This window comes from Microcebus murinus, chromosome 21 (assembly GCF_040939455.1).
Source record: "Microcebus murinus isolate Inina chromosome 21, M.murinus_Inina_mat1.0, whole genome shotgun sequence".
Taxonomy (NCBI): Eukaryota; Metazoa; Chordata; class Mammalia; order Primates; family Cheirogaleidae; genus Microcebus; species Microcebus murinus.
In genome coordinates this window covers 12,764,758-12,791,203 of record NC_134124.1, presented here as the reverse complement: position 1 = coordinate 12,791,203, position 26,446 = coordinate 12,764,758, and the positions used below count along the sequence as shown (strand labels likewise).

The 26,446-nt window shown below is 35.5% G+C and overlaps 1 protein-coding gene across 1 annotated transcript in view; it reads left to right on the top strand.

Annotated features, from left to right (window-relative positions):
- The window catches only part of LARS1 (leucyl-tRNA synthetase 1), a 57,981-nt gene that overhangs the window by 12,854 nt on the left and 18,681 nt on the right, over positions 1–26,446 (top strand). The window contains exons 5-23 of the mRNA XM_012774166.2: positions 513–650; positions 3,798–3,959; positions 5,641–5,753; positions 6,684–6,747; positions 8,052–8,119; positions 8,229–8,454; positions 9,833–9,920; positions 9,999–10,075; positions 10,568–10,621; positions 11,560–11,700; positions 13,285–13,362; positions 15,377–15,462; positions 15,548–15,613; positions 15,709–15,791; positions 16,505–16,643; positions 17,269–17,481; positions 19,031–19,088; positions 20,898–20,961; positions 25,452–25,635. Of these exons, the coding sequence (XP_012629620.2) occupies positions 513–650; positions 3,798–3,959; positions 5,641–5,753; positions 6,684–6,747; positions 8,052–8,119; positions 8,229–8,454; positions 9,833–9,920; positions 9,999–10,075; positions 10,568–10,621; positions 11,560–11,700; positions 13,285–13,362; positions 15,377–15,462; positions 15,548–15,613; positions 15,709–15,791; positions 16,505–16,643; positions 17,269–17,481; positions 19,031–19,088; positions 20,898–20,961; positions 25,452–25,635 (2,102 nt within the window). The remainder of the gene's footprint in view (positions 1–512; positions 651–3,797; positions 3,960–5,640; positions 5,754–6,683; positions 6,748–8,051; positions 8,120–8,228; positions 8,455–9,832; positions 9,921–9,998; positions 10,076–10,567; positions 10,622–11,559; positions 11,701–13,284; positions 13,363–15,376; positions 15,463–15,547; positions 15,614–15,708; positions 15,792–16,504; positions 16,644–17,268; positions 17,482–19,030; positions 19,089–20,897; positions 20,962–25,451; positions 25,636–26,446) is intronic.

Genomic DNA, 26,446 nt, shown 5'->3' with positions numbered 1-26,446 from the left:
CCTTTATTTTTCACTGTGGACTCATTATCATATGATTGATAAGAGCTGAGGTAGAAAGTCCAGGTTCTTTATAACCTAGGGTAAATCACTTTATATCTCAGCATTTGTTTTCTATCTTAATAACCGTCCTGTATACCTAAGTAGGCTTGTTATGATAACTAATAGAGTATATTTGACAGTAATCTTTAGATTGATAAACACTGTTGTTATTCAAAGTGATAACATGTTATGTTTTATATATCTTTATACTTCTAATGACTAGCATATAGTATACTACATTGAGTACTCTAGGTGTTGAATAAATCCCTGCTGATTAAATGAGGTGAAATACTAATTTATAAATTAATGAATTTTGAGGTATATGATTTGTATCATTTGTTTTCTATAATCACATATGTATAGATATATTGCAAAATTTTCAGAAAGAGTGAATTTTAGTTGGCCATAAAAACAAAAAATTTAAGTTGTGTCTACCTTGAATTTTGAAGTTCACTATCTCTAATGTATTATAGGCATGTGCTGATAAGTTGAAAAGAGAAATAGAGCTGTATGGTTGCCCCCCTGATTTTCCAGATGAAGAAGAGGAAGAGGAAGAAATCAATGTTAAAACGGAAGATATAGTAATTAAGGATAAAGCTAAAGGAAAAAAGGTTTGGTGGTTGTTGATATTTATGTTGGTTGAAATTTTTTTTTTTTTTTTTGAGACAGAGTTTCACTGTGTTGCCTGGGCTAGAGTTCTGTGGTGTCAGCCTAGCTTATAGCAACCTCAAACTCCTGGACTCAAGCAATCCTCCTGCCTCAGCCTCCCAAGTAGCCGGGACTACAGGCATGTGCCCCCATGCCCAGCTAATTTATATATATATATATATATATTTTTTTTTTTAGTTGGCCAATTAATTTCTTTCTATTTGTAGTAGAGATGGGGTCTCGCTCTTGCTCAGGCTGATCTTGAACTCCTGAGCTCAAACAATCTGCCCACCTCGGCCTCCCAGAGTGCTAGGATTACAGGTGTGAGCCACTGCACCCAGCCGTTGGTTGAAATTTTATATTTATCTGATTTATATGTGCATTCCCAATACTAACACAGTGCCAGGCACATAAAATGTACTTTGTAATTTTTAAAAAGTATCAAAGCAAAAATTATCTTTCTTACTTTCTCATTGCCTTTCCCCCTTCTTCCTTTATTTTGAAATCATTTTAGATTTACAGAAGAGTTGCAAGATAATATAGAGAAATTAATTTCCGTATAATCTTCCCCAGTTCCCCTAATTTTACATTTTATATAACTATGATGCAATCATCAAAAATAAAAAATCAACTTTAGTGTAATACTATTAACTAAATTACAGACTTCCTTTGGATTTCATCAGTTTTTTCACTAATGTCCTTTTCTGTTACTAGGTCCAATCCAGGATCCCACATTGCATTTAGTTGTTATGTCTGCTAAGTCTCCTCTGTCTTTCATTGTCTTCCATGAACTTGACGTTTGTTTTTTTTTCTTCCAAGACTGAGTCTCGCTTTGTCACCTAGGCTAGAGTGCCCTGTCACCTGGGCTAGAGTGCTATGGCATCAGCCTAGCTCACAACAACCTCAAACTTCTGGGCTCAAGTGATTCTCCTGCCTTAGCCTCCCAGTAGCTGGGATTACAGATTTGTGCCATTATGTCCAGCTAAGTTTTCTGTTTTTATTAGAGATGGGTTCTCCCTCTTTACTCAGGCTGGTCTTGAATTCCTGAGCTCAAGCAATCCCCCTGCCTCAGCCTGCCACGGTGCTAGGATTATAGGCCTGAGCCACCATGTCCAGCTGGAACTTGACACCCAGCCCAAGTTGACACTTTTAAAGAGTACTGGTCAGATAATTACAGGCTGTCCCTCAATTTGGTTTTGTATGATACTTTCTCATCATAAGATTGAGGTTATTGATTTTTTGGAAGAATATCTGAAAGGTAATGTGTCCTTAATGCATTATATTAGGAAGTATATGATATTGATATGTCTTATTATTGGTGATGTTAACCATGATCATTTGGTTAAGGTGGTTTCTGCTAGGGTTTTCTACCATGAAGATTCCATGTTTCCTTTTGTGAGTAATATACATTTTGGGAGAGGTACTTTGGAGCTATGGAAATGATACCCTGTTTCTTTTTAAATATTTGCTCGTTAATGTTAGCATTCATCAGTGGATCTTGCCTACAACAGTTATTACTGTGGTGTTCTAATGGTGATTTTCATTTTCCATTTCCTTCATTGTTTCTACATTTGTTATCTAGAATTCTTCTGAAAGAAAGAGTTGTCCTTTCTCCCTCATTTACTTATTAATTCCATCTTTTTTATATCAGTATGGATTCATGGATACTTATTTTATTCTTTAGGTTATAATCTAATACTATTTTTTTTTTTTAAGAGACAAGCTCTTGCTATGTTGTCCAGGCTGGCCTTAAACTCCTGGGCTCCAGTGATCTTCCTATCTCAGCCTCGCAAGTAGCTGGGACAACACTGTGCCTAGCCACTATCAGGTTTTTTTTGTGGTGGTTGTTAACAACACTGTAATTTGTTGTCAAATTGTTCTAGTTTTGGCCATTCGGAGTTCTTTTAGGTTGGCTCCTGTGTCCAGTTGACATTCCCCATCTTTTTTTTACCACTTTCTTTCTAGTGTTACAAGGTGCTCCAGGCTTACTTTGTAATTTCCTCGTTTGAGCCCTGAAATCAACTATTTCTCCAAGGAACACTGGTTCCTTTTATTGAAGAATGATATTCAGAAACTAAGGTCTGAGTGCTAGGTGTGCTCATTGCTACTGAGGTGTCAGTGCTTCTAGGCACTCTCAGTGGAAAATCTATATTTATCTCTTTATAAGTATATATTAAAAAATAGATAAATTCATACTGATATCCTGGCACTATGAGGCTCATTTTAGCATTTTCCCTTTGCTTTTTTGTGACTTCTTAGTTACAATAGTAATTTGTCTCTTATTATCGATGGTATATTTATTTATTTGTTCAATCCTAGTCTACTAAAGTAGTTTCAGCATTGCTAACCTACATCCCCAGGAAAAAGAGTTTTACCAACTGAAGTACAGTGTTTATGTATGGTTCTTTTTGCCTTTAGAATCTAGTCAACACATTGTTTTCTAAAATTGCTTAAATCACCTCCTCTCTCCCCTTCCTCCTTTAGTGTGGTTATGTCATATATTTGTAATACCGTGAGATACATTTATTACAATCTGCGTTACATCTTAGGTTCCTCCAAAAATCTGGTTGAATTTTAAAAATTTTACATAGAGTAAAATTTCCACTTTGTAGTATGTAGTTCGTGTGGGTTTGACAAATATGTGGAGTCATTTGGAGCACAGCAACATACAGAGCAGTAATATCACCCCCCAAAATCTCTTTATAGTTTTATAGTTTAACCCCATTCATTACCTTCAGTCCCTGGCATTTGATTGTCTTTTTGGTGTTACTAAATATTGGAAAGTGAAGAAACACTGTAAAAAAGATGTATGTTGTATTAGAAGAAAGGAAACAGAGAGGATTTGGTACTGAGATCTTCACGATTTGTAGTTCCTTCTGTTTCCATCCATTTAGTTATCATTGGTGTCAATATCCTGGTGAATATCCTGACTATACAGTATGGCAGACAAAATAGTGTTTCTGACTCCTTCAGTGTTCTGATGTGTCAACAGCATTGTTATAGAATTAAAAAAATTACAAATGGGATTATTCACTTAAAATTACTGTGGTTCTGGAATGTTAAGCAGTTGTTGGTTATTATTTGATGAAGTTTTTGTCCATTATTTTCAGAGTAAAGCTACTGCTAAAGCTGGGTCTTCTAAATACCAGTGGAGCATTATGAAATCCCTTGGCCTATCTGAAGAAGAGATAGTAAAATTTTCTGAAGCAGAACATTGGCTTGATTATTTTCCACCACTGGCTATTCAGGATCTAAAGAGAATGGGTTTGAAGGTATGTCCATGGTTAAAGAAAATATGAAGAAGGCATTTATAGGCATACCTTGTTTTATTGTTCTTTGTAGATAGTGTGTTTTTTTTTTTTTTTTTGCAAACTGAAGGTTTGTGGCAACCCTGTGTCAATAAAGTCTTTTGGGGCTGTTTATCCAAGCATGTGCTCAATTCTTAAACATTTAAAGTTTTAAACATTTTTATTATTGTTATATTTGTTATGGTGATCTATATGATCAGTGATCTTTGATGTTACAGTTGTAATTGTTTTGGGGCATATAAGATGGCGAACTTAATCCATAAATGTTTATGTACTGACTGTTCCAATGACCAGCTATTCTCCCATCTCCTTATCCTCGGGTTTCCCTAATTTCTGAGACATAACAATATTGAAATTGGGCCAATTAATAACCCTGCAATGGCTTCTAAGTGTTCAAGTGAAAAGTCAGACATCCTTCACTTTAAATCAAAAGCTAGAAATGATTAAGCTTGCTAAGGAAGATGTGTCAAAAGGCAAGGTAGGCCAGAAGCTAGGTCTGTTACGCCAGACAGTTAGCCAAGTTGTGAATCTAAAGGAGAGCTTTTTTTTTTTTTTTTTTTTTTTTTGGAGACAGAGTCTCGCTTTGTTGCCCAGGCTACAATGAGTGCCATGGCGTCAGCCTAGCTCACAGCAACCTCAAACTCCTGGGCTCAAGCCATCCTGCTGCCTCAGCCTCCCGAGTAGCTGGGACTACAGGCATGCACCATCATGCCCGGCTAATTTTTTCTGTGTATATTAGTTGGCCAATTAATTTCTTACAATTTATAGTAGAGAAGGGGGTCTCGCTTTTGCTCAGGTTGGTTTCGAACTCCTGACCTTAAGCAATCCGCCCACCTCGGCCTCCCAGAGTGCTAGGATTACAGGTGTGAGCCACTGTGCCCAGCTTATTATTATATTAGAACTTAATTAACCTCAATATAGGCAATGAATACTTTAGTATTTGTTTTGTTGGAATAAATGTTGATATATTACTAATTAGTAGAAAGGAGTTTTATTCAAAAAATATGAAGAAGCCAAAGTTTTACTTGAATATTTAGGAATACATAAGGGTAGTATTTACATATTACTTCCATTTGTTAACATAGAAATGTGTATGTTTAAAAACACATTTGGCCGGGCGTGGTGGCTCACGCCTGTAATCCTAGCTCTCTGGGAGGCCGAGGCAGGCAGATTGCTTGAGGTCAGGAGTTCGAAACCAGCCTGAGCAAGAGCGAGACCCGTCTCTACTATAAATAGAAAGAAATTAATTGGCTAACATATATATGTATATATAAAATTAGCTGGGCATGGTGGCACATGCCTGTAGTCCCAGCTACTTGGGAGGCTGAGGCAGAAGGATTGCTTGAGCCCAGGAGATTGAGGTTGCTGTGAGCTAGGCTGACGCCATGGCACTCACTCTAGCCTAGGCAACAAAGCGAGACTCTGTCTCAAAAAAAAAAAAAAAAACCACACATTTAATTGAACAAACTAATGTAATAATTATACATGTAGTAAATGAAACTTGAAAAATTTTTCTTTAATAGTTGATACAATTCTAAGTTGGAAAGTAGAGTAAAAGAGTAAATAATTGATTCATAAGAATTCTCTTATTCATAAAAATTTTGCATTTTTCTCAAAAGTTGCCCTTTCCTTTCTCCTTCTGTAGGTAGACTGGCGTCGTTCCTTCATTACCACTGATGTAAATCCTTACTATGATTCTTTTGTTAGATGGCAGTTTTTAACATTAAGAGAAAGAAACAAAATTAAATTTGGGAAGCGGTAAGTTTGTAGTCCATTAATAGAATAAACTAAAAATCATGTAATTCCTGTACTATAATTCAATACCCTGTAGCCCACTTTTCCTCATAATCCTTTCTCTTTTTATCATTTTTTTAAATTCTCTTGTATCTTTTGTTTTCCTTTTTCTCTTGCTAGTGTCTTAATTTTTATGAGCTGTTTGTGTTTGTGACAGCTAGAACCAGGGATAAATGGGAGTGTTGCCTTTATGATCTTTTTTTGGAGACAAGATCTGACTCTTTTTGCTTGGGCTAGAGTGCAGTGGCATCATCATAGCTACTGAAGCCTTAAACATTTGGGCTCCAGTGACCCTCCTACCTAATCCCCCTGAGTAGCTGAGACTACAGGTGCATGCTACCATGTGTAGCCTTACTTTTTGTGGAAACAGGGTTTTGCTATTGCCCAGGCTGATTTTGAACTGGCCTCAGGTGATCTTCCCACCTTGGCCTCCCAAAGTGCTAGGATTACAGGTGTGAGCCACTGCGCCTAGCTGCTTTTTATGGTCTTACTGAAGATCTGGTTTAGTATTCCTTGCCGAGCAGAAGAATAATCATTTTGTGTTTTATTTTATACTTTTTTCTATAAATTGTTTAAGATTCTTCCCTTATTATGTAGGTTAATCAATGATATTTGCATTTCATAAGTGAATTTGTATTTTATAGTCTTTTGTTCCATACTACAAAGCCAAGATCAGTGCATGTTTCTCAGTGTTACTACCTTTGATGTGGGTAGAGTACTGTCATTAAATAGCTGGGATGACAATAGAACTACTCAGCAGAGTATAAATAATAGATGTTTACTCAGAAGTTTCAGTTAGAATACACATGAGATATTAGGAGCAATACTGGCAGATATGTTAGGATAAAACTTGACTATTATGATAATACTTGTCACTTATTGTTTATTTTTTAGGTATACCATTTATTCTCCAAAAGATGGACAGCCTTGCATGGATCATGACAGGCAAACTGGAGAGGTGATTATTTGTGAAATGGAGTAGCTATTATAATAATCCTTAAAATGGACATAGAGTATAAGAAATAGATTTGAAACCTAAAAATCACTTTATTGCAGTGCTGAGTTGTATAGTCATGATACTTTGGTGTGTACGAAGTGGGAGACAATATCAATACAAGTACTTGTATCTTGTCTAGGATCCTGTAACTCTAAAAGAGGCCTGAGAACAGCTGTATCAGTTTGTTACAGAAAAGTGCATTGTTGAGCCTCACCCCCAAATTGCTGAATCTGAAGCTCTTGGGGTGGGGCCCAGGAAATTTGTCTTTCTTCATGTGCTTTCACTGTGATTCATATGTGTGTTATTGTTGCAAAGCATCATCTGGAAAATACACAGCTCTAAAAAGAGAGTGTGGGGAAAAGTAATGAAATATGTGGCTAACATTCAATGTGCGCAAATTTCATTTATACTTGCTTTGATCATGTGCTTATCTCCAAAGTACTTTCTAGTCATGCATAACATCAGTCCACTCTACATTCCTATAGGACACATTAGTAACATTATTCCCTGAAATACTTGAGTACAGCAAAGCTAAGTGATTTGTCTGAAGCCTTGGCCTAGTAAATGAGTGATAATGCTAGCGTTTGAACTTAGGAACCCCTATGAGTGCATCATTCTTTATTACTGTCTTTGAACATATTTTTAAAATCAGCCTTTAGTGTTGATGTAACTTGTTTGATAAATGAGTGTTGATCTAAATTTTCAAAGATTTGAGAGACTTCAGGAGATTCAATAAGGTTTTAATATAGCCAACGGTAGCAATATCCTGAATTTCAATAATACTTCATAGTTTTTTAATGCATTGTTTTACCCTTTATCTTACAGGTTCCTCAGGACAGTCCTATGTGAGGCACAGCAGTTATTTTACAGATGAGGAAAGAAAAGGCTTAGAGATTGTGCCTCCCTCAGGTCAACCATTAGTAAGGGACCAAGCTAAGTTTAGAATGCACATCATCTGATTTCTGGTCCAGTGTCTGTCTTTGATGACTACACTGTGGGACCTGTCCTCGATTCAGGATTAGCATTGATTGTATCTTCTCATCTCTGTTTTGGCAAATCGCATTTTGGCTGGTTACTTTAACTCCTTGCATGCAAGACTTCCATATGGATACAGTCAGCATAGTATTGGCAGTCTCTTCACTGGAAGAAAGAATTATTCTAACAATGCAAGAACTCATTTTAGAAATTTGAATCAGACATCTCACATAGATTAGTAGGTTTAATACAAGTCTTTTTCCCTTCAAATTTTTATCTTGTTTGTTTAGGGTGTTGGACCTCAGGAATATACTTTAATCAAATTGAAAGTGCTTGAGCCATACCCATTCAAATTAAGGTAGGTTCACCAAAGAGTTATTTTTTCATCATTTCTGAATTATCAGATAGTTGTGATAGAACTATCATAGCTAACATTTTTACATAAATATTGTATTTTTTCTTCTCAGTGGTCTGAAAGGTAAAAATATTTTTTTGGTAGCTGCTACTCTCAGACCTGAGACCATGTTTGGACAGACAAACTGTTGGGTGCGTCCTGATATGAAGTACATTGGATTTGAGACGGTGAATGGCGACATATTCATCTGTACCCAAAGATCAGCCAGGAATATGTCATATCAGGGCTTTACCAAAGACAATGGTGTGGTGCCTGTTGTTAAGGAATTAATGGGGGAGGTAAGTTGGGTAACAGACTTTTTATTTTCGTCCATAAACTTAGAGGAAAATTTCAATAATGTATCTTGAGAAAAGAGCATTTTAAAAACTTCTCGGCCGGGCGCGGTGGCTCACGCCTGTAATCCTAGCTCTCTGGGAGGCCGAGGTGGGCGGATTGCTCAAGGTCAGGAGTTCAAAACCAGCCTGAGCAAGAGCGAGACCCCGTCTCTACTATAAATAGAAAAAAATTAATTGGCCAACTGATATATATATATATATAAAATTAGCCGGGCATGGTGGCGCATGCCTGTAGTCCCAGCTACTCGGGAGGATGAGGCAGGAGGATCGCTTGAGCCCAGTAGTTTGAGGTTGCTGTGAGCTAGGCTGACGCCATGGCACTCACTCTAGCCTGGACAACAAAGCGAGACTGTCTCAAAAAAAAAAAAAAAACAACAAAAAAAAAATAAAAACTTCTCAAATGAGATATACAGGTGGTAAAGTGTATAAGTCGTTGAAGTATATATTTTGGTACATTTTCATATGTGTATACACTCATGTAAGAATCATCCAAATCAAGATACAGAACAGTTCCAGCACTCCAGAGGGCTCTCTCCTGTCCATTTCATAGTCACTACTCACTCCTCTTCTGCAAGGTTAACCATTGCTCTGACTCCACCAAAGATGAGTTGTTGCTCTTGAACTTTACGTAATAGAATTATATCTGTGTTCTGTTTTGTGTCTGGCTTATTTTGCTCAATATTATGTTTTTGAGATTCATACATGTTATAGGAGTTCATTTTTTATTGTTATGCAGTATTCATAGTATGACTGTATCACAAAAATTGCATTTTTGAAACTTATGTTTCTACTCAGTAATCCTCTCCAAGAGATTTAATGCTACATTAGATATTTACTACTTTTTGAGTACTGTACCTGCATTTCTGGTCATATTAAATTTGCAATTGCAGCTGCTATTTTCTGAAAAGAAACTCTTTTTTTTTTTTTTTTGAGGCAGAGTCTCACTTTGTTGCCCAGGCTAGAGTGAGTTCTGTGGCGTCAGCCTAGCTCACAGCCACCTCAAACTCCTGGGCTCAAGCAATCCTCCTGCCTCAGCCTCCTGAGTAGCTGGACTACAGTCATGTGCCACTATGCCCAGCTAATTTTTTCTATATATATTAGTTGGCCAATTAATTTCTTTCTATTTATAGTAGAGACGGGGTCTCGCTCTTGCTCAGGCTGGTCTCGAACTCCTGACCTTGAGCGATCCTCCTGCCTCAGCCTCCCAGAGTGCTAGGATTACAGATGTGATAATTTTTCTATTTTCTATAGCGATGGAGTCTCACTGTAGCTCAGACAAATACATTTCTTCACCTTTTATACTTATCTTTTTTTTATACAGGAAATTCTTGGTGCATCACTTTCTGCACCTTTAACGTCATATAAAGTGATCTATGTTCTCCCAATGCTAACCATTAAGGAGGATAAAGGTAAAGAGTTTATTTATAGAGGTACTTTGGTAATCACATTTAGTTTGTGTTACTTAATTTCATACTTTCTATTATAAGGCACTGGTGTGGTCACAAGTGTTCCTTCTGACTCCCCTGATGATTTTGCTGCCCTCAGAGACTTGAAGAAAAAGCAAGTAAGTATATGAGTTTCACGTTCTTACTTCCTCTTCACCATCTCCTGGCTTAGGTACTACTGAACTACACTATGGGATAGGCTAAAATGTTATTCATTTATCTTTAAACTGCTATCTCTAGCTTGTTTTTTGATGTTTATGTATTTTCTGTAGTTTGAATTTTGAATTAATGTTTCATAGAATTTTGAAAAGTTTTCTGATATTCACAGTTTCATTGAAATCTAGAATACGAACCTCAGTTTAATGTGTGTATGTTCATTTTTGCTTTTGGCTATACAGTTTCATTATTTAAGCTGTTCACTATAACTTTTAAGCTATTAAGTTTTTAAAGGTCATAGATATCTTCTTAAGGTATTTGGTTAAGTTAGGAAATTGCTGTGTATGGAGAGGAGAACATATATTTTAAAAAGTTTAGAGTTGGATTTTGCTTTTCTTAATGATGATATCAATAAAGTGTTGCTCATTAGTGTTAACTTGGAAATTTTTTTGTAGGCATTACGAGCAAAGTATGGAATTAGAGATGATATGGTCCTGCCATTTGAGCCAGTGAGTACAGAAATAATTGAGAATATTCACATCCATGTTTTTGTTTTTGTTTGTTTTTTTTTTTTTTTTTTGAGACCGAATCTCACTCTGTTACCCTGGGTAGAGTGTAGTGGTGTCATGATAGCTCACTGCAACCTCAAACTCCTACTCTCAAGTGATCCTCTTGTCTCAGCCTCTCCAGTATCTGGGACTACAGGCGCACAGCACACCTGGCTAATTTTTCTATGTTTAATAGAGATGAGGATCTCACTCTTGCTCGGGCTGGTCTTGAATTCCTGAGCTCAAGCAATCCTTCTGCCTCAGCCTCCCAGAGTGCTAGGATTACAGGTGTGAGCCACCATGCCCAGCTCAGATCCATCTTTTTATCAGAGAAAAAAAGAGCTAAAATGTTTTCCTTGTATCAAAATTAAATAATTGGTTGAGTATGAACATAAAAGAGGGAGTTTGCTAAGGCTTCACTTACTTTAATTTGATATCTGCTAGAGCAGATAAGAGAGAAAAACGAGCAAGCATTTTCTTAAAACCTGTTACCTACAGTTCTGGAACAAACTGCTTTTTAGCATCATTAATTTTATAGCATCTTGTTTTGCTAGTATTATCAATTTCCTGGCTTCTAAAGACAAAATTTTGCCCTACTAAGCATGAATGTTTATTTCCACCCATAATAACTTAAAATCTTATATAAGTCTGTTTTATGTTTCTTATGTTTTCATATTAGTGCCTGCAGAAGAAAAAATATTGAATTACTAGCAAATAACTTTCATGAAGACTCTAGAAAACTTAAATATAAACCAAAAACAAGATCATCCACAAAATTAGTTATTTACATAATTTTGCTAGCTTCAATATCAATTATTTAGTTAATTATATGCCAGGGGAGGATTGAGAGCTGGGGAAGATGTAAGTTAGGGGGTTCTTGGCATTGCTGTTCTCTGCAGGTATCAGTCATTGAAATCCCAGGTTTTGGAAATCTTTCTGCTGTAACCGTTTGTGATGAGTTGAAAATTCAGAGCCAGAATGACCGAGAAAAACTTGCAGAAGCAAAGGAGAAGTTATATCTAAGAGGATTTTATGATGGTGTAAGTAATAATTTTTTTATTTGATTTACTCCATGCTCTGGTTTTCTTTTTAATGATTTAGAATATAGAAAACGTCAACATAGTTTCAGCTATACATTGATCTGAGACAAAATGCATTCTTCATTTTCCAGTTTTCTATTTTTAAAAATCATTTCCTTTGTCTAAAAGCATTTTCAGAAAGTGTACTTTTTTTGGCCCTCTAGGAATAGCTAAGGAATGAATTTCTTGAGAAGATACTAGTTCATATTATTATACAGTAAACTGCAAAGGTTTATTACATGGAGAATACCAGGTTTCTTCTTTTGCTCTTTTAGTTAAGGGGTTCATATTTTAGATAAGCAGTTTCATTCAGGCTATTAATTTATTTGTTGATGTCCACTAATGACAGGTGAGCACAATAAACATGTTCTGAACCTCTTTTTTCTCCTCAGTTGAACATATATGTTAATGTGGCTTACATGTCCATGGAAAGAAGACTAGGCTAGAGAAAGTAAAAATACAAACAAGTTGTTAGGTGCTTGACATTGAAATGAAGATTTCTAAGGACACTGAGAATATTTTTATTTTTATCTTTCCTTCATTTTTCTGGATAACCAAGAATTGGTTATATGTTCTTTCTTAAGTGACATATATTTTGAGTGATAATAAAAGCCAACTCATATAGAACTTATGTATTAACTTATTTATTATTCTCAAAATAATCCCATTCTGAAGTAGATACTATTATCCCCACTTTATAAATAAGGAATTTGAGGCACAAAGAGATTAAGTTATCAGCCAGATAGCTAACCCATGGCAGAACTGGGATTCAAACTAGGCAGCCTGGCTCTGGGATTTGTGTTCTTAATCACTATACTATAATGATCATTAAATATAAATTCATGATGTTGGATTAAACAGATATAAGGCATTTTAGTATGTTAGAGGATTGGAAAGTCAAAAAAAGAGCACATGTCTTTTCTACCTAAGATAGAAACTATTTGAGAGAAACACAGGAGTCAGCTAAATGGAGGTTAAAATTTTAGCTTTGTCACCTAAGAAAGCAGGAAGGAGATTATGGCTTAATCAGTGACAACAATGGGTAAGCGAATACTTTGCCCTATCATTAAATTTGCCCACTGAGTAAAAAGGTAGAGTGGAAAAACAGTAGGCCTACTCTTAAGAGCAAGGTTTATCACATGGCCAACCAAAGAAGAATACTCACCTGCAGTCAGCAATGTTGGAAAGAGAAGCCTAAGTGGGGCTAAGGCAAGTATAGTGTTTTCTAAAACCATCAGGAATGAGGTGAGTTAGTGTAGTGGAATTCTCTCTATGTGGAAACCTGAGAAGTGGAATTGAGTGTTCTTTTCTAAGCATGCTTACACTAGCTATCCCAGTTATACTAACAGAAAGACAAGTGTGTTATAAATATTACTTGTCAAGGCTATACCAAAATAAAAATTATGTTTGTAAATGTGATCAATTTCACACGAAAAATACTTTGGTGGTAAGCACAAGTAAATTTAGTTAGGGAAAATTTCGAGAGAAACACAAAGCAGGTTCTAATTGTTTTTTATGTGTTTTTCCCCCTTCTCATCCTTTTAGATAATGTTGGTGGATGGATTTAAAGGACAGAAGGTCCAAGATGTAAAGAAGGCCATTCAGAAAAAGATGATTGACATTGTATGTGATATGTGATATGTTATCTTCTGAAGGCTGTTTTAAGTGAAGAGCTGTTAGTTATTAATAGTAGACTTTACAGTGTTATAAGCAGTGAGTTCTGTAGTAGAACCTAGAGCTGTATTAAAGATGTCATATCGTTTTGTGGCAGAAAATAGACCTATTTAGCAATTCATTTATTTTGAACATCTCATCTATAATGTTGATAAAGACAGTGTTTACAGAGAAAACTTAAATGATACTTTCTACAGTGGCTGTTATAGATACTGGTAGTTACAAGCCTCTCTTTCTATGGTGCTTTACTTTTTACTTTCATCCTTCCCTTACCCCTTCATTTAGCTACTTTCTAAACTCTCTTCTATTTAGCTGCTTTAACTCTTTAAATTTTTATTGTTATTTTTTATTTTTATTATATATTTTTAATAGACAAAGTCTTACTCTGTCACTCAGGCTGGATGGAGTGCAATAGCAGGATCATAGTTCACTGTAGCCTTACCTCCTGGGCTCAAGCGATCCTGCCTCAGCCTCCCAAGTAGCTGGGACTATAGGTACATATCACCAGACCTTATTTTTTCTATTTTTTTGTTTTTTGTTTTGTTTTTTTAGAAGGCCCGATTCGTTGACATAGTAATTTTTTCTATTTTTTATGGAGATGAGGTCTCACTGTTGCTCAGGCTACTTACTAACCTTGTCTTTCACAGACTTCGTTCAGTCAGTTTTGCTCTTTTTAGCCTCACCTAATCTCTACTTCCCGAGCTATTTAATACTATCAATTTCTAAGTCTTTTGGAGGTTCTGTAGTGCAAACTGAATTGTTTTTCAGCTTTCTCTACTGCTGGCTTAGGATTCAGCTAGCTTTCTTATTTCTGCTAATATAGTTATCACTCATTCTCTCTTTTGGTTTTCAAAATTTCGTTGATATTTTTCTTCCATTTTTTTTGTCTTTGTAGATTCATGCTATTAAAATCCTCCTCACATTAGTATGTGGATTTTTAAAAAATTTAAAAAACCTTTCTTGTCATTTTATTTGAAGTTTGAGAGGGAGTCTATTTTTATCATCTTTACACCAAAATTGTAGCTATTTAATTTCAGCATGAAGAATTGCATTAACAACAGAACAGTGAATCATTTTATGAGTAATAATGCTGAATTTTATTTTTAAAAATTATTCTAACCTAAAATAGGTTAGAATAGGAGCATATATTAAGAGATATTTATATTTGGTAAAAAATCAAATTCACGGTCAGTTTTCTAGTGGGAATTTTCCATGATGCTATAAATCTTTAGTAACAAGGTTTTCCATGTTTAGTCTTTGTGTATTTGGTTTTTTTTTTTTGAGACAGAGTCTGGCTTTGTTGCCCAGGCTAGAGTGAGTGCCGTGGCATCGGCCTAGCTCACAGCAACCTCAGACTCCTGGGCTCAAGTAATCCTTCTGTCTCGGCCTCCCGAGTAGCTGGGACTATAGGCATGCGCCACCATGCCCGGCTAATTTTTTCTATATATATTTTAGTTGGCCAATTAATTTCTTTCTATTTATAGTAGAGACGGGGTCTCACTCTTGCTCAGGCTGGTTTTGAACTCCTGACCTTGAGCAATCTGCCTGCCTGGGCTTCCCAGAGTGCTAGGATTACAGGCGTGAGCCACTGCGCCCGGGCCTGTGTATTTGTTTTTAATAGCAGTGGTTCCATGCATTTAATTTTCTGTTTTCTTTATATTTTTATTATAATAAGGATAAAAAGCTCCTATAGGAAGCGTAACCTTCAAACCACAGGATTAGAAACTGCAAAACATCTTTCATTTTTCACTGAAAAGGAATAATTTGTTGTATCCAGGGAAAGAGATCCACTTGATGAAGACAAATGCTTTTTCAAAAGCACGTGTTGTTTATAAAAGGAAAGACAGATAAACTTGACCCTGGGCAGAGGGGGAAGACATAATGAAATGTGGAATTTTTGTTATTGGTGATATAGCATTTTTTTGATATAGTATCTAATATATTTTTATTTACCTTCATTTAGGGAGATGCACTTATTTACATGGAACCAGAGAAACAAGTGATGTCCAGGTCTTCAGATGAATGTGTCGTGGCTCTTTGTGACCAGTGGTTAGTCTCTCTTATAGCAAGAAAATTCCCTTAAGTCACTTTGCTCATCTCTGACTTAAAAAAAAATCAATTTGTCTACTCCCAGGTACTTGGATTATGGAGAAGAGAACTGGAAAAAGCAGACATCTCAGTGCTTGAAGAACTTAGAAACGTAAGAAGGGAGAAAGTGATGAGGGAGGGGAAAAAAGAGTTGGGAAATGATAAAGGTGTAGAGAGATAAGATACTTTATCTTTTCTCTTTTCTAGATTCTGTGAGGAAACCAGGAGGAATTTTGAAGCTACCTTAGATTGGCTACAAGAACATGCTTGCTCAAGAACTTACGGTCTAGGTAAACAAACTTTAGATTTTTCTGTTTGGATACCTTTGCCAATTACATGGCAAATTTACATTTTTACCTTTTTGTCCCCTCTCTTCTAGTGTTTTTTGAATTGAAAGCAAGGGGTTTTTGTTAGAGGGTGAGGAAAACTAGGATGTGGTCCCCTACCATCTACCTAGTGGTAGAAATATGTCCTTCCTAACCCACATAGCTATTATGGTGTGACTGTTTAATAGAGAAACTCCAAAGCTTTAATCATTTTATTATTATATCTACTATTTTATTTTTATTAATTATTTAAGTAGAATTTAAGAACTTCTTAAATAAGTAATTTTGTAAATGCTATAGCTGTCTTCTTAAAAATGTAGATTCAGGCCGGGCATGGTGGCTCGTGTGTATAAACCTAGGATGAGAGGCTGAGGTGGGAGGATTGTTTGAGGCTAGGAGTTTGAGACCAATCTAGGCAACACAGTGAGATCCCATTTCTACAAAAAAAATAAACAAATTAGCTGAGTGTCACGTGCCTATAATCCTAGCTACTCAGGAGGCTGAGATGGGTGGATTGCTTGAGCCCAGAATTTCTAGGCTGCAGTGAGCTGTGATTGCACCACTGCTCTCCAGTTTGGACAACAGAGGGAGACCCTGTCTCTTAAAAAAAAAAGTGGATTTTATAGATGAAGTACCTTTTAGGTTCCTCATGCATTACTGTTCTTTTTATTCTGTAGGCACTCGCCTACCTTGGGATGAGCAGTGGCTGATTGAATCACTTTCTGATTCCACTATTTACATGGCATTTTACACAGTCGCACACCTGTTGCAAGGGGGTAACTTGCGTGGACAGGCAGAGTCTCCACTGGGCATCAGGTAGGTAAACAGATAAAGGAAAGGAGTGTAATTTGTTTGCAGGAATTGAGGCAGGGCAAGGTGGCCTGTCACTTTGGGAGGCCAAGGAAGGAGGATCACTTGAGGCCAGGAGTTCGAGACCAGCCTGGGTAACATAATGAGACCTGGTCTTTACAAAAGAATTTTAAAAATTAGCCGGGTATGGTGGCTCAAACCTATAGTCCCAGCTACTTGGGACCTGAGGTGGGAGGATTGCTTGAGCCCAGGAGTTTGAGGTTATGGTGAGCTATGATGGTGCCACTGCACTCCAGCCTGGGTGACAGAGTGAGACCCTGTCTCAAAAAAAAAAAAAATTGTGATCGTTTGACTTACATATTGAAATGTTTCTTTCATTATATTTAGTTTTCATAAGAATTCATTTAGCAAAATTTTGTCGTGATGTTTTTGCTTCTTTACTATTACATTGAGAAAAATTAATGAATAGCCTCAACTGTTATCATTATCCATTCTTCATTCTTACAGGAGCCTATTGTTCTTATTTGTTACGCTAACTACATAAAGAGATTCCTAATTCATGATTAAATTGTTGATTATTTCCAATTAATTATATATATACAATAGTTTATTTGTTTTATTTTTAATACAGACCACAACAGATGACCAAGGAAGTTTGGGATTATGTTTTCTTCAAGGAGGCTCCATTTCCTAAGACTCAGATCCCAAAGGAAAAGTTAGATTGGTTAAAGCAGGAGTTTGAGTTCTGGTATCCTGTGGATATTCGAGTCTCTGGCAAGGATCTTGTTCCAAATCATCTTTCATATTACCTTTATAATCATGTGGCTATGTGGCCGGAACAAAGGTGAATGCTAAAATAGATGTGGACTAGATTTATTGATTGTCAACATGGGTGTCTTATAGCCTCAAATGTCTATGAAATTATTGTAGAGGTAATAGCTATATTTGCCAAGTACATTCTTTTTCTTCTATTAAATGTAAACTAAAGCAGAAAGCTCACCTCCTCCTATCTGCTATATCCAGATAGCCTCATACCTACCCCAGGCCACCAAAGCATTGTTATATTTCAGGTGCATTGATGGTTTGCCAGTAATTCATTTGACCCTTTAGATGCAAGAATAAAAGAAATTTAAGACAGGTCCTAGAATGTTAGAATTGGAAAGAATCTTCCCTTTAGATCAGGGAGCCCCAAGGATCCAACATTGGTTGGGAGCAATGTTTTGACTAGAATCTGGGTCCAGCAGAGGCATTTTTAATACTGTGTGTGTGCCCTATAGTAACCCTTCCATCCTCTTCCCTCTTAACCCCGACATGTCTCTGCTTTTCCTGGTGGTCCCTCAAGTAGCTGAGGAAACAATCACCTCAGTCTGTTCAAATTTTATTTCATAAAAGCAAGACAATCTCATGTCTCTTCTTGTATTTAGAATGAGATTGTATTTTTTTTCTCAAGAATAAAAGGAAAGTTTTGAAGTAGAGGACTAAAATTAATGTGGTTCTTATTCTATTTGTTACCGAGTTATTTTTCTTTATTGTTTAAAATGTATTTTTATAGAAATTGGTTATCTCAGAAGTACCCTCTACTAATAAGTTGAGTCTTCATCCCTTTGCACTAAGTTTTATATTTTTTAGGTTTTTCAAAATTACAGATAATAACATCAAGTGCTTATGCCAGGCACTTTTCTAATCACTTTTAGTAATTCTTTTATCTTTCACTGCAACTTTTCAAAGAACCTTACTGAGGCATAAAGAGGTCAAGTAACTCACCCAAAGTTACCCATCTAATAAATGGCAGAACCAAAATGCAACCCCAGAGAGATTCCATAACTCTTGCTCTCAACCACCATGCCCCACATGATCTTATTACTAGAATGAATGAATGACATGTATGTAGTTTTAAAACTCAAAGACTACATAAAGGCAAAAAGTGAAAAGTACACTTTAATCCTTGCCCATATACCACTTTACTTCCCAAAGTTCATTACTGCCATTGGTTTCTTGTGATTTTATATACCAGCATCAGATATCTGTATTTATTTTTAAATTTATACAAAGATACCACATTGTTCAGACTCTTCTGTCTCTTGTTTTTTTTCACATAATATATTAAGATATTTTTATATCCATACATATAGCCCCACCTTTATTTTTAAAATAGTTACATCATTGGATGCCTGGAACATAGTTTATATAGCCAGTCCTTTGGTTTGTTTTCATTTGTTTCTTGTTAGAAACAGGACTACAGTAAATATTTTTGTACATACGTCTTACAAACTTCTGTGTTTTTATACATTTTGTACATTTAGCAAAGTTCTGTCAGTGTTTACCTTAAATTTTTAAGGCTAAAGCTTAATCTTTAATTTTTCTTTTCTGTCTTTAAACATTTACTTGTAAAGTGAGAAATGGCCTACAGCTGTGAGAGCAAATGGACATCTCCTCCTCAACTCCGAGAAGGTAAGGCTCATTTATTGCCTCTTGAAAGGTTAAAATTCTTCAGAAGGCTTTTCAGATTTAGGAAGTTGCATCTATATATATATATATATATATATATATATACATACACACACACACATACATATACAAACTATATCTTATGTATATATATGTATACATATGAAAGAATACGAATTAATCAGAGTTTAAAAACCTATTGAAAATGTTTAGAACTAATAGCATAAACTAAGTTTTTATCTTTAAAATTGAGCAAGTGCAGTAGATAGTATTAATTGAGGGGGGAAAGAGGGAAAAGTTACCTATTATAACATATGTATTTAGAGTGGCAAAAGGTGTATGGAGTAGTGTGAGAGAAGAAAAGAAAGAGAGACAGGGATAAGAATCATAAGGGTCTTAGCATTGTGACCCCAGAAGATCTTTCTTACTAACTTGAGAAAATGGTTTGGTACTGATTATTTTATCCTTTGGACACTAAATCAGTAAATAAAGTAATAGAATTTTGGAGTTATAGAATTTTTAGGTGTCATGTAATACTTCTTCTCAGGCAGTATAGTAGTCCCCTCTATACTACTACCACCATCACTACTGTTACTATTAATAATATGTGTGAATTTTTTACAGGCTATATAGTACTTTATTTCATTAATCAGTATCCATAACAGGAGGGTATACAAACTTGACAGAGCCCTGGCATGTCCCTATGATGCTTTTATGCAAAATAGAGAAGGGCACCCCCTCCTCAACTAAAAAAAATCAGAGTATTATTTATTTCTCATTAATAAAAATTATAACAAATTGGGTTTATTACAACCAATGAATTCTACTGCAGCCAGTGGAATAGTAATGGCAGAATATTAGTCAATATAGCTATCTATATCATAATGGAAATAGTTATAGATTTAATAAAATGGCAGATGATATGAATCGCAGTATGTAACATCAGATTTAGCCAGTGCCCTAATATTGCAAGATAATAAAAAGTGCATTTAAGGTAATCTTTGCATTAGACTGAAAAACTGCTTTTTAGAACTTTGGGCTATTTTGTAGGTTTTGTTAGATCAATAAGTACTTTTTATTATTGGATTCATTTCTTTGTAAGTGAAAGTGAAGCAATACATATTAATCCTGTTCAAACATGACATTTTTTTGGTCTGTCTCAACATTGCTGTACTATACTCATTTTATTAGAAAAAGATACCTATTGCCATGTAGTAGAAAATTGCTATACTCATTACTCCTTTTTGGTACTGGCAAAGTTATGCTAATGGCATAAAAATTTTAAAACAATAAAGATTGCTAGTCTGTGAATGGTGACTCTTTAGGTGCATTGCCCTAAGGCAAAGTACAATCATTTATTGTGACCCTAATGATAGGAAGGTTCCTAAAATACTAACTCTAACCTTGTGAGCTGGTCCATTCCATTTCTGAGTGACTCTCATTGCTATAAAGCTCATCCTTACATAACCTGCTGAAGTGTTCCAGAATTATACTGGAATCATTCCATATGTCTAACCCAATTACCGGGGGCAGTATAGGCTGAATCACAGTGGACTGAGTGTCAAACTGGAGATCCTGTTCTAGGTCTGAGACTGATAGCTGAATAATCCAAGCAAGTCACTTTACTGGCTTACCTTCGCTTTCTGTCTCTTTAAAATTAGTCTGAAGTGTCTTTTCCTTTCCATATTTCTAATTCCTTTTTGTTTTTGTCTCATCATAGCCAGCCTAATTAATTTAATTTGATTTGGATAATTTGGTCTAATTATTTATATATGTTCTTATTAATGCTTGATCATTGATTTTGTATTTCAGATGTCAAAATCCACAGGCAACTTCCTCACTTTGAACCAAGCTATTGACAAATTTTCAGCTGATGGTGAGTATGCTTTTTTGTTACTGCTATTTCATGGGACTGTTCTCCTCAGATTATAGAAGATAAGTTAAAATAGGTTTTAATTTTGTTTTCTATTTTGCTTTTAACAAAATGTTAAAATAATCATTTTTTCTTTGTGGACAATTAATGTTAATATTTGAAACTTAAGAATTGCTGACTTGATTGATATATTTCAGAACAAATGTGAGCTGAAGTTACTTAGAGTCTTCTTTTAAATTAAAATCACTATAATTGCTAAGATTCAAGACTTTGCTTTACAGAGATGTTGAGTATGTAGGAAGCTTTTCCAAGATATTTCTTCTGTATTTGATACTCCTACAGGTGACTTAAACCTGGGAACATTGATTTTCCTATAAAATTTTTTTTTGCCCGGCCTCAGTTCTGTTGCATTTTATTATTATTTTGTTAAGAGAAGAAATGTACTGTCTATTCTGAAGGAACCATTCCTTTTTTTGTAACTATAGTCATTGTTCATCATGGTACTTCTTTTTATTGTTCTTGGCTAGCTCAGCTTGTATTCTCAATTTCTCTTAATTGGAATTAAGTTGTTTCTGTCTCTTAGAATACTTTATTTAAAGTGTTATTTGCTTCTGAATAAGTAATACATTCATATGGTTCAAAATTCAGAAGGTATAAAAAGCATTTGCAGTGAAAATACTCCCCTCTCACTCCTATTCCCTAGCTGCCCATTTCCTCTCAGAGGCAAAGTTATTAATTTCTTCACATACCTTTCATATAATGCTAGTGCGAATGCAAATTAATACAGCTCTCTTGGAGGCAAATTAGATAATATCAAACAAAACTTACCTTATTTTTTTGGCCCAACAATTCTACTTCTAGGGATTTACCCTGAAGATATACCTGCAATAATACAAAAGTATATGTGCATAGGTTATTCACTGCTGTGTTGTTTGTACTTGCAAAATATTGGAATAAACCTAAATGCCTTTGTATAGGAGAGTGAGTAAATAAATTATAGTATAGTCACATAATGGAATACTATGCAACTGTAAAAAAAAAAGCAAGAATGAGAAAGATCTCTGTGAACTGATGTAGAGTGATTTCCAGAATATACTTTTTAAGTGAAAAAAACCCAAAACTGTGCAAAAGAATATTTACTATATGTACTTTCATGTAACAAAGTAGGAGATAGAAGAATACATATATATGTCTGTTAATTTAAAAAAAGTACAGTTAGCCCTCCATATCCTCAGATTCTGTATCCACACATTCAACCAACTGTGGATTGAAAATGAAATGTAATTGGGCCTATGGTAGTTGCTTCTGAACATGTACTGAACATGTACAGATTTTTCCTTGTCATTATTCTCTAAATAATGCAGTATAACAACTATTTACATAGCATTTATATTGTATTCAATATCGTAAATAATTGAGAGGTGACTTAAAGTATATGGGAGGACTTGCATAGTTGCAAATACTATGCCATTTTATATAAGGGACTTAAGCATCTTGAGGGTTTTGGTATTTGGACACCAATTCCTCACAGATACTGAGAGACAACTGTATTGGAATGATAAACTAGAAACGAGAGATTAGTTACCTATGGGGTGGGTGGAAAAGTTTTGGGAAGAGTGGGAATTGGGAAGTAAGGATTAGGAGGGAACAGCACTTCTTTTATTAAATCTTTTTGTATAGCTTTGATAATAATATTTCATGTACCAAAATATTAAATACATAATTGAAATCAATCAGGATGTGTAGAGGGGACTCCAAGTGGAACACATTCAGTAATAAATAGACATAACTATATTGCGAATGAAAGCATGGCAATACTGAAGGGATAGGGAAGAAGTAACCTAAGTAACTTTGAAAAACAGTATTGTGATTGGACACTAAAGGTAAAGACAGAAAGAACTGTACACAAATGCTGTAGTTAATAAGTCTCTTACAAGAGATATAAGCAATTATGAAACTACTCTGTGTATTTTAGGATTGAATAAATAAGTAAATATATGATAGATAATGAGAACCTCTGCTTCAGAAAGCTCACTGTCAGAAAAAGAAGGTATGAATAAGTAAAAGAGGAATGTTATTAATACAGTGAACTCTGTGGTATTGGATTGGAATTGGTGGTATCAGGATGAGTTTAATTTATTTTGTGTATAGGTATATAGATATAAAAATAAACATGGTTGGGTATGTATGCATGGGTTAACATACATACATATATTTCCCTAGTTCTTCTGTCTGCTGAGAGGGCCTGGGAGCAGTGACACCCCAGTAACAATGAAACACTTGGCATTCAGATCTTGGTTTCTAAATATAATTTTCCTGTAAAAAGAACTAAGGCTCCTAGGAGAAGTGATTGATTTGAGGTCTGGGATAGGAAAAATATGAGATGAGTGTGAAATATCTTGTGGTGCCAGAAAATACACAAATATGGGTGTCCTGAAACTACGGCCTACGGGCCACATGTGGGTGTTTTTGCCTGTTTGTTTTATTACTTCAAAATAAGATATGTGTAGTGTGCATAGGAATTTGTTCATAGCTTTTTTAAAACTATAGTCCGGCCCTCCAACGGTCTGAGGGACAGTGAACTGCACACCTGTTTAAAAAGTTTGCTGACCCCTGCACAAATACTTTAAAAAGGATAGGGGCATGTCGAAAGGACGCAGGAGCCAACTTGAAGAGTTTGAAATTTTCCAAGCTAGAACAATTTTTTCAACAAAGTAAATAATGAGGGTATTAGATTATAACCCAGTGAATAAAATAAATATCCATGAGTCCATACTGATATATATTAATAATTGGATAAATAAATCAGTGGGGGAGTAGGGATATTTTATCTTTTTAATTTCAATTAATAAATGTAGAAATATTGAATTTATTTCAAAATAAAAAGCTAAAAATGTTTACAGCTTCTGTGTATTCTAAAGATATTTAATGCATACATAACTTACATATAACTATATGTTCTCATATTCCCCCTTTAAGACATAGAGGGTAGGCTGGGCACTCATGCCTGTAATCCTAGCACTCTGGGAGGCCGAGGCGGGCAGATTGCTCAAGGTCAGGAGTTCGAAACTAGCCTGAGCAAGAGCGAAACCCCCTCTCTACTATAAATAGAAAGAAATCAATTGGCCAACTAATATATATATATAGAGAGAGAAAAAATCAGCCGGGCATGGTGGTGCATGCCTGTAGTCCCAGCTACTTGAAAGGCTGAGGCAGGAGGATTGCTTGAGCCCAGGAGTTTGAGGTTGCTGTGAGCTAGGCTGACGCCATGGCACTCACTCTAGCCTGGGCAACAAAGCGAGACTCTGTCTCAAAAAAAAAAAAGACATAGAGGGTAAAATAAAAATAAAGTCCCAATAATAAGTAAAAAAAAAAAAAAAAAAAAGACATAGAAGGTAGAGCATACTGTTCTGTACTTTTGCCTTTTTCTCTTACCAGTTCATATTTGAGATCAGTTCACATTGGTACATAATGAGTTTACTCTTTTTTTTTTTTTTTAAGCAGTATAGTGTTCCATTATGGGAATATCCTGTAATTTATTTAATTAGGCTCTTAGTGATAGACATTTAGGTTTTCTTCCAATATTTTAGAATGAATGATTTTGGTGGTACTAAAAGATGAGAATTGAAAAAGTAAAGTTTTATTAGTAGAAAACTTGGAAGATCCTAGTTTTAGAACTGAGAAATTAAATATGCATTTCTACACATAAGGCACCAGTGTGCCTTACATGCATTAAAATATTATAATATTTTACTACCTCTAAATGAGGCTGGGATATTGATAGAGAAACCACAAAGAAATGACTATCTATTCCCAGCTTATCATTTTCTTCCTCTGCCTCATTAAATATCACTTTATCTCATTAACTCAACATGCATGAGAAGAAACATATATTGATGCTAAGTGTTTGTAAATTGATATGGATGGTTCAGATATTTTAACATCATAGTTAGGGATCCTACTTTTGGTGATTTTTATTTTTGTTGTTAATCTAGGACAGTCCTTTAAAGCATCTGTTGTTTTTAAATTTATATATGGGTTTTGCAGTGTACCCACTAGACGCATAGTTGATACTCAGTAACCATATGTGTATATATATATATATATATTTTTTTTTTTTTTTTTTTTTTTTTTGAGGCAGAGTCTCATTTTGTTGCCCAGGCTAGAGTGAGTGCCCTGGTGTCAGCTTAGCTCACAGCAACCTCAAACTCGTGGGCTTAAGCAATCCTTCTGCCTCAGCCTCCTGAGTAGCTGGGACTACAGGCATGCGCCACCATGCCCGGCTGATTTTTTGTATGTATATTTTTAGTTGGCCAATTAATTTCTTTCTATTTTTAATAGAACAGGGTCTTGCTCAGGCTGGTTTTGAACTCCTGGCCTCAAGCAATCCACCTGCCTCGGCCTCCCAGAGTGCTAGGATTACAGGCGTGAGCCACCGCGCCTGGCCCAGTAACCGTATTTTTAATTCATTAATTATTTTTTTTCTCTTCCAGGAATGCGCTTGGCTCTAGCTGATGCTGGTGACACTGTTGAAGATGCCAACTTTGTGGAAACCATGGCAGATGCAGGTATTCTCCGTCTGTACACCTGGGTGGAATGGGTGAAAGAAATGCTTGCCAACTGGAACAGCCTAAGAAGTGGTCTTGCCAACACTTTCAATGATAGAGTTTTTGCCAGGTAATCTGTCCATCCCAACCACTTATATTATAGAGTTGCTTAGTCCTGGTGCATTTTTAAGTTTTCTTTTTCTTTCTTTTTTTCCTAAAATAAATTAGATGATAATAGCTAGTATTCAATGAAAAATTGCTTGTGCCATGCACTTTGCTAAATATTTTGCATGTGTTTTCTGACTTTAGCCTCAAAGCAACCTTAAATGATAAAGATATTATTAGCTTAATTAATTAAAAGACAGGGTCTTGCTTTGTTACCCAGGTTGGAGTGCAGTGGCATGATCATAGCTCATTGTAACCTCAAACTCATAGGTATAAGTGATCCTACTGAGTAGCTGGGGCTTGAGGCGTGTGCCACCATACGTGGCTAATTTTTTTTAATGTGTTTGGTAGAGATGGGGTCTTGCTATATTGCCCAGGTTGATCTGAAACTCATGACCTCAAGGGGTTCTCCTGTTTCTGCTTTTCAAAGCACTAGGATCATAGGCATGATCCACCACTGCTGGCAGATTAGCTCTATTTTACAAATAAAGAAACCGAGGCTTAGAAAAATTAAGTATTTCATTAAATGCCTCAAAGTTAGTAATTGCATACTTGGGATATGAATTTACTTCTGTCTCCAAAGCTTATTCTCATAACTATTTTATCATGCTGTCTTTCTTTAGAGTGGGGCAGAATGATTAAAGGAAAAGTAGATTAAAAGAAAGAGAGAAATACCTTTTTTTTGTACATTCAAAAGACATTAATTAACCTCTTTGTGTCAGGAGCCATTCTAAGCACTGGTGTTACAAAGATGAATTAAGACATGATACTTCCTT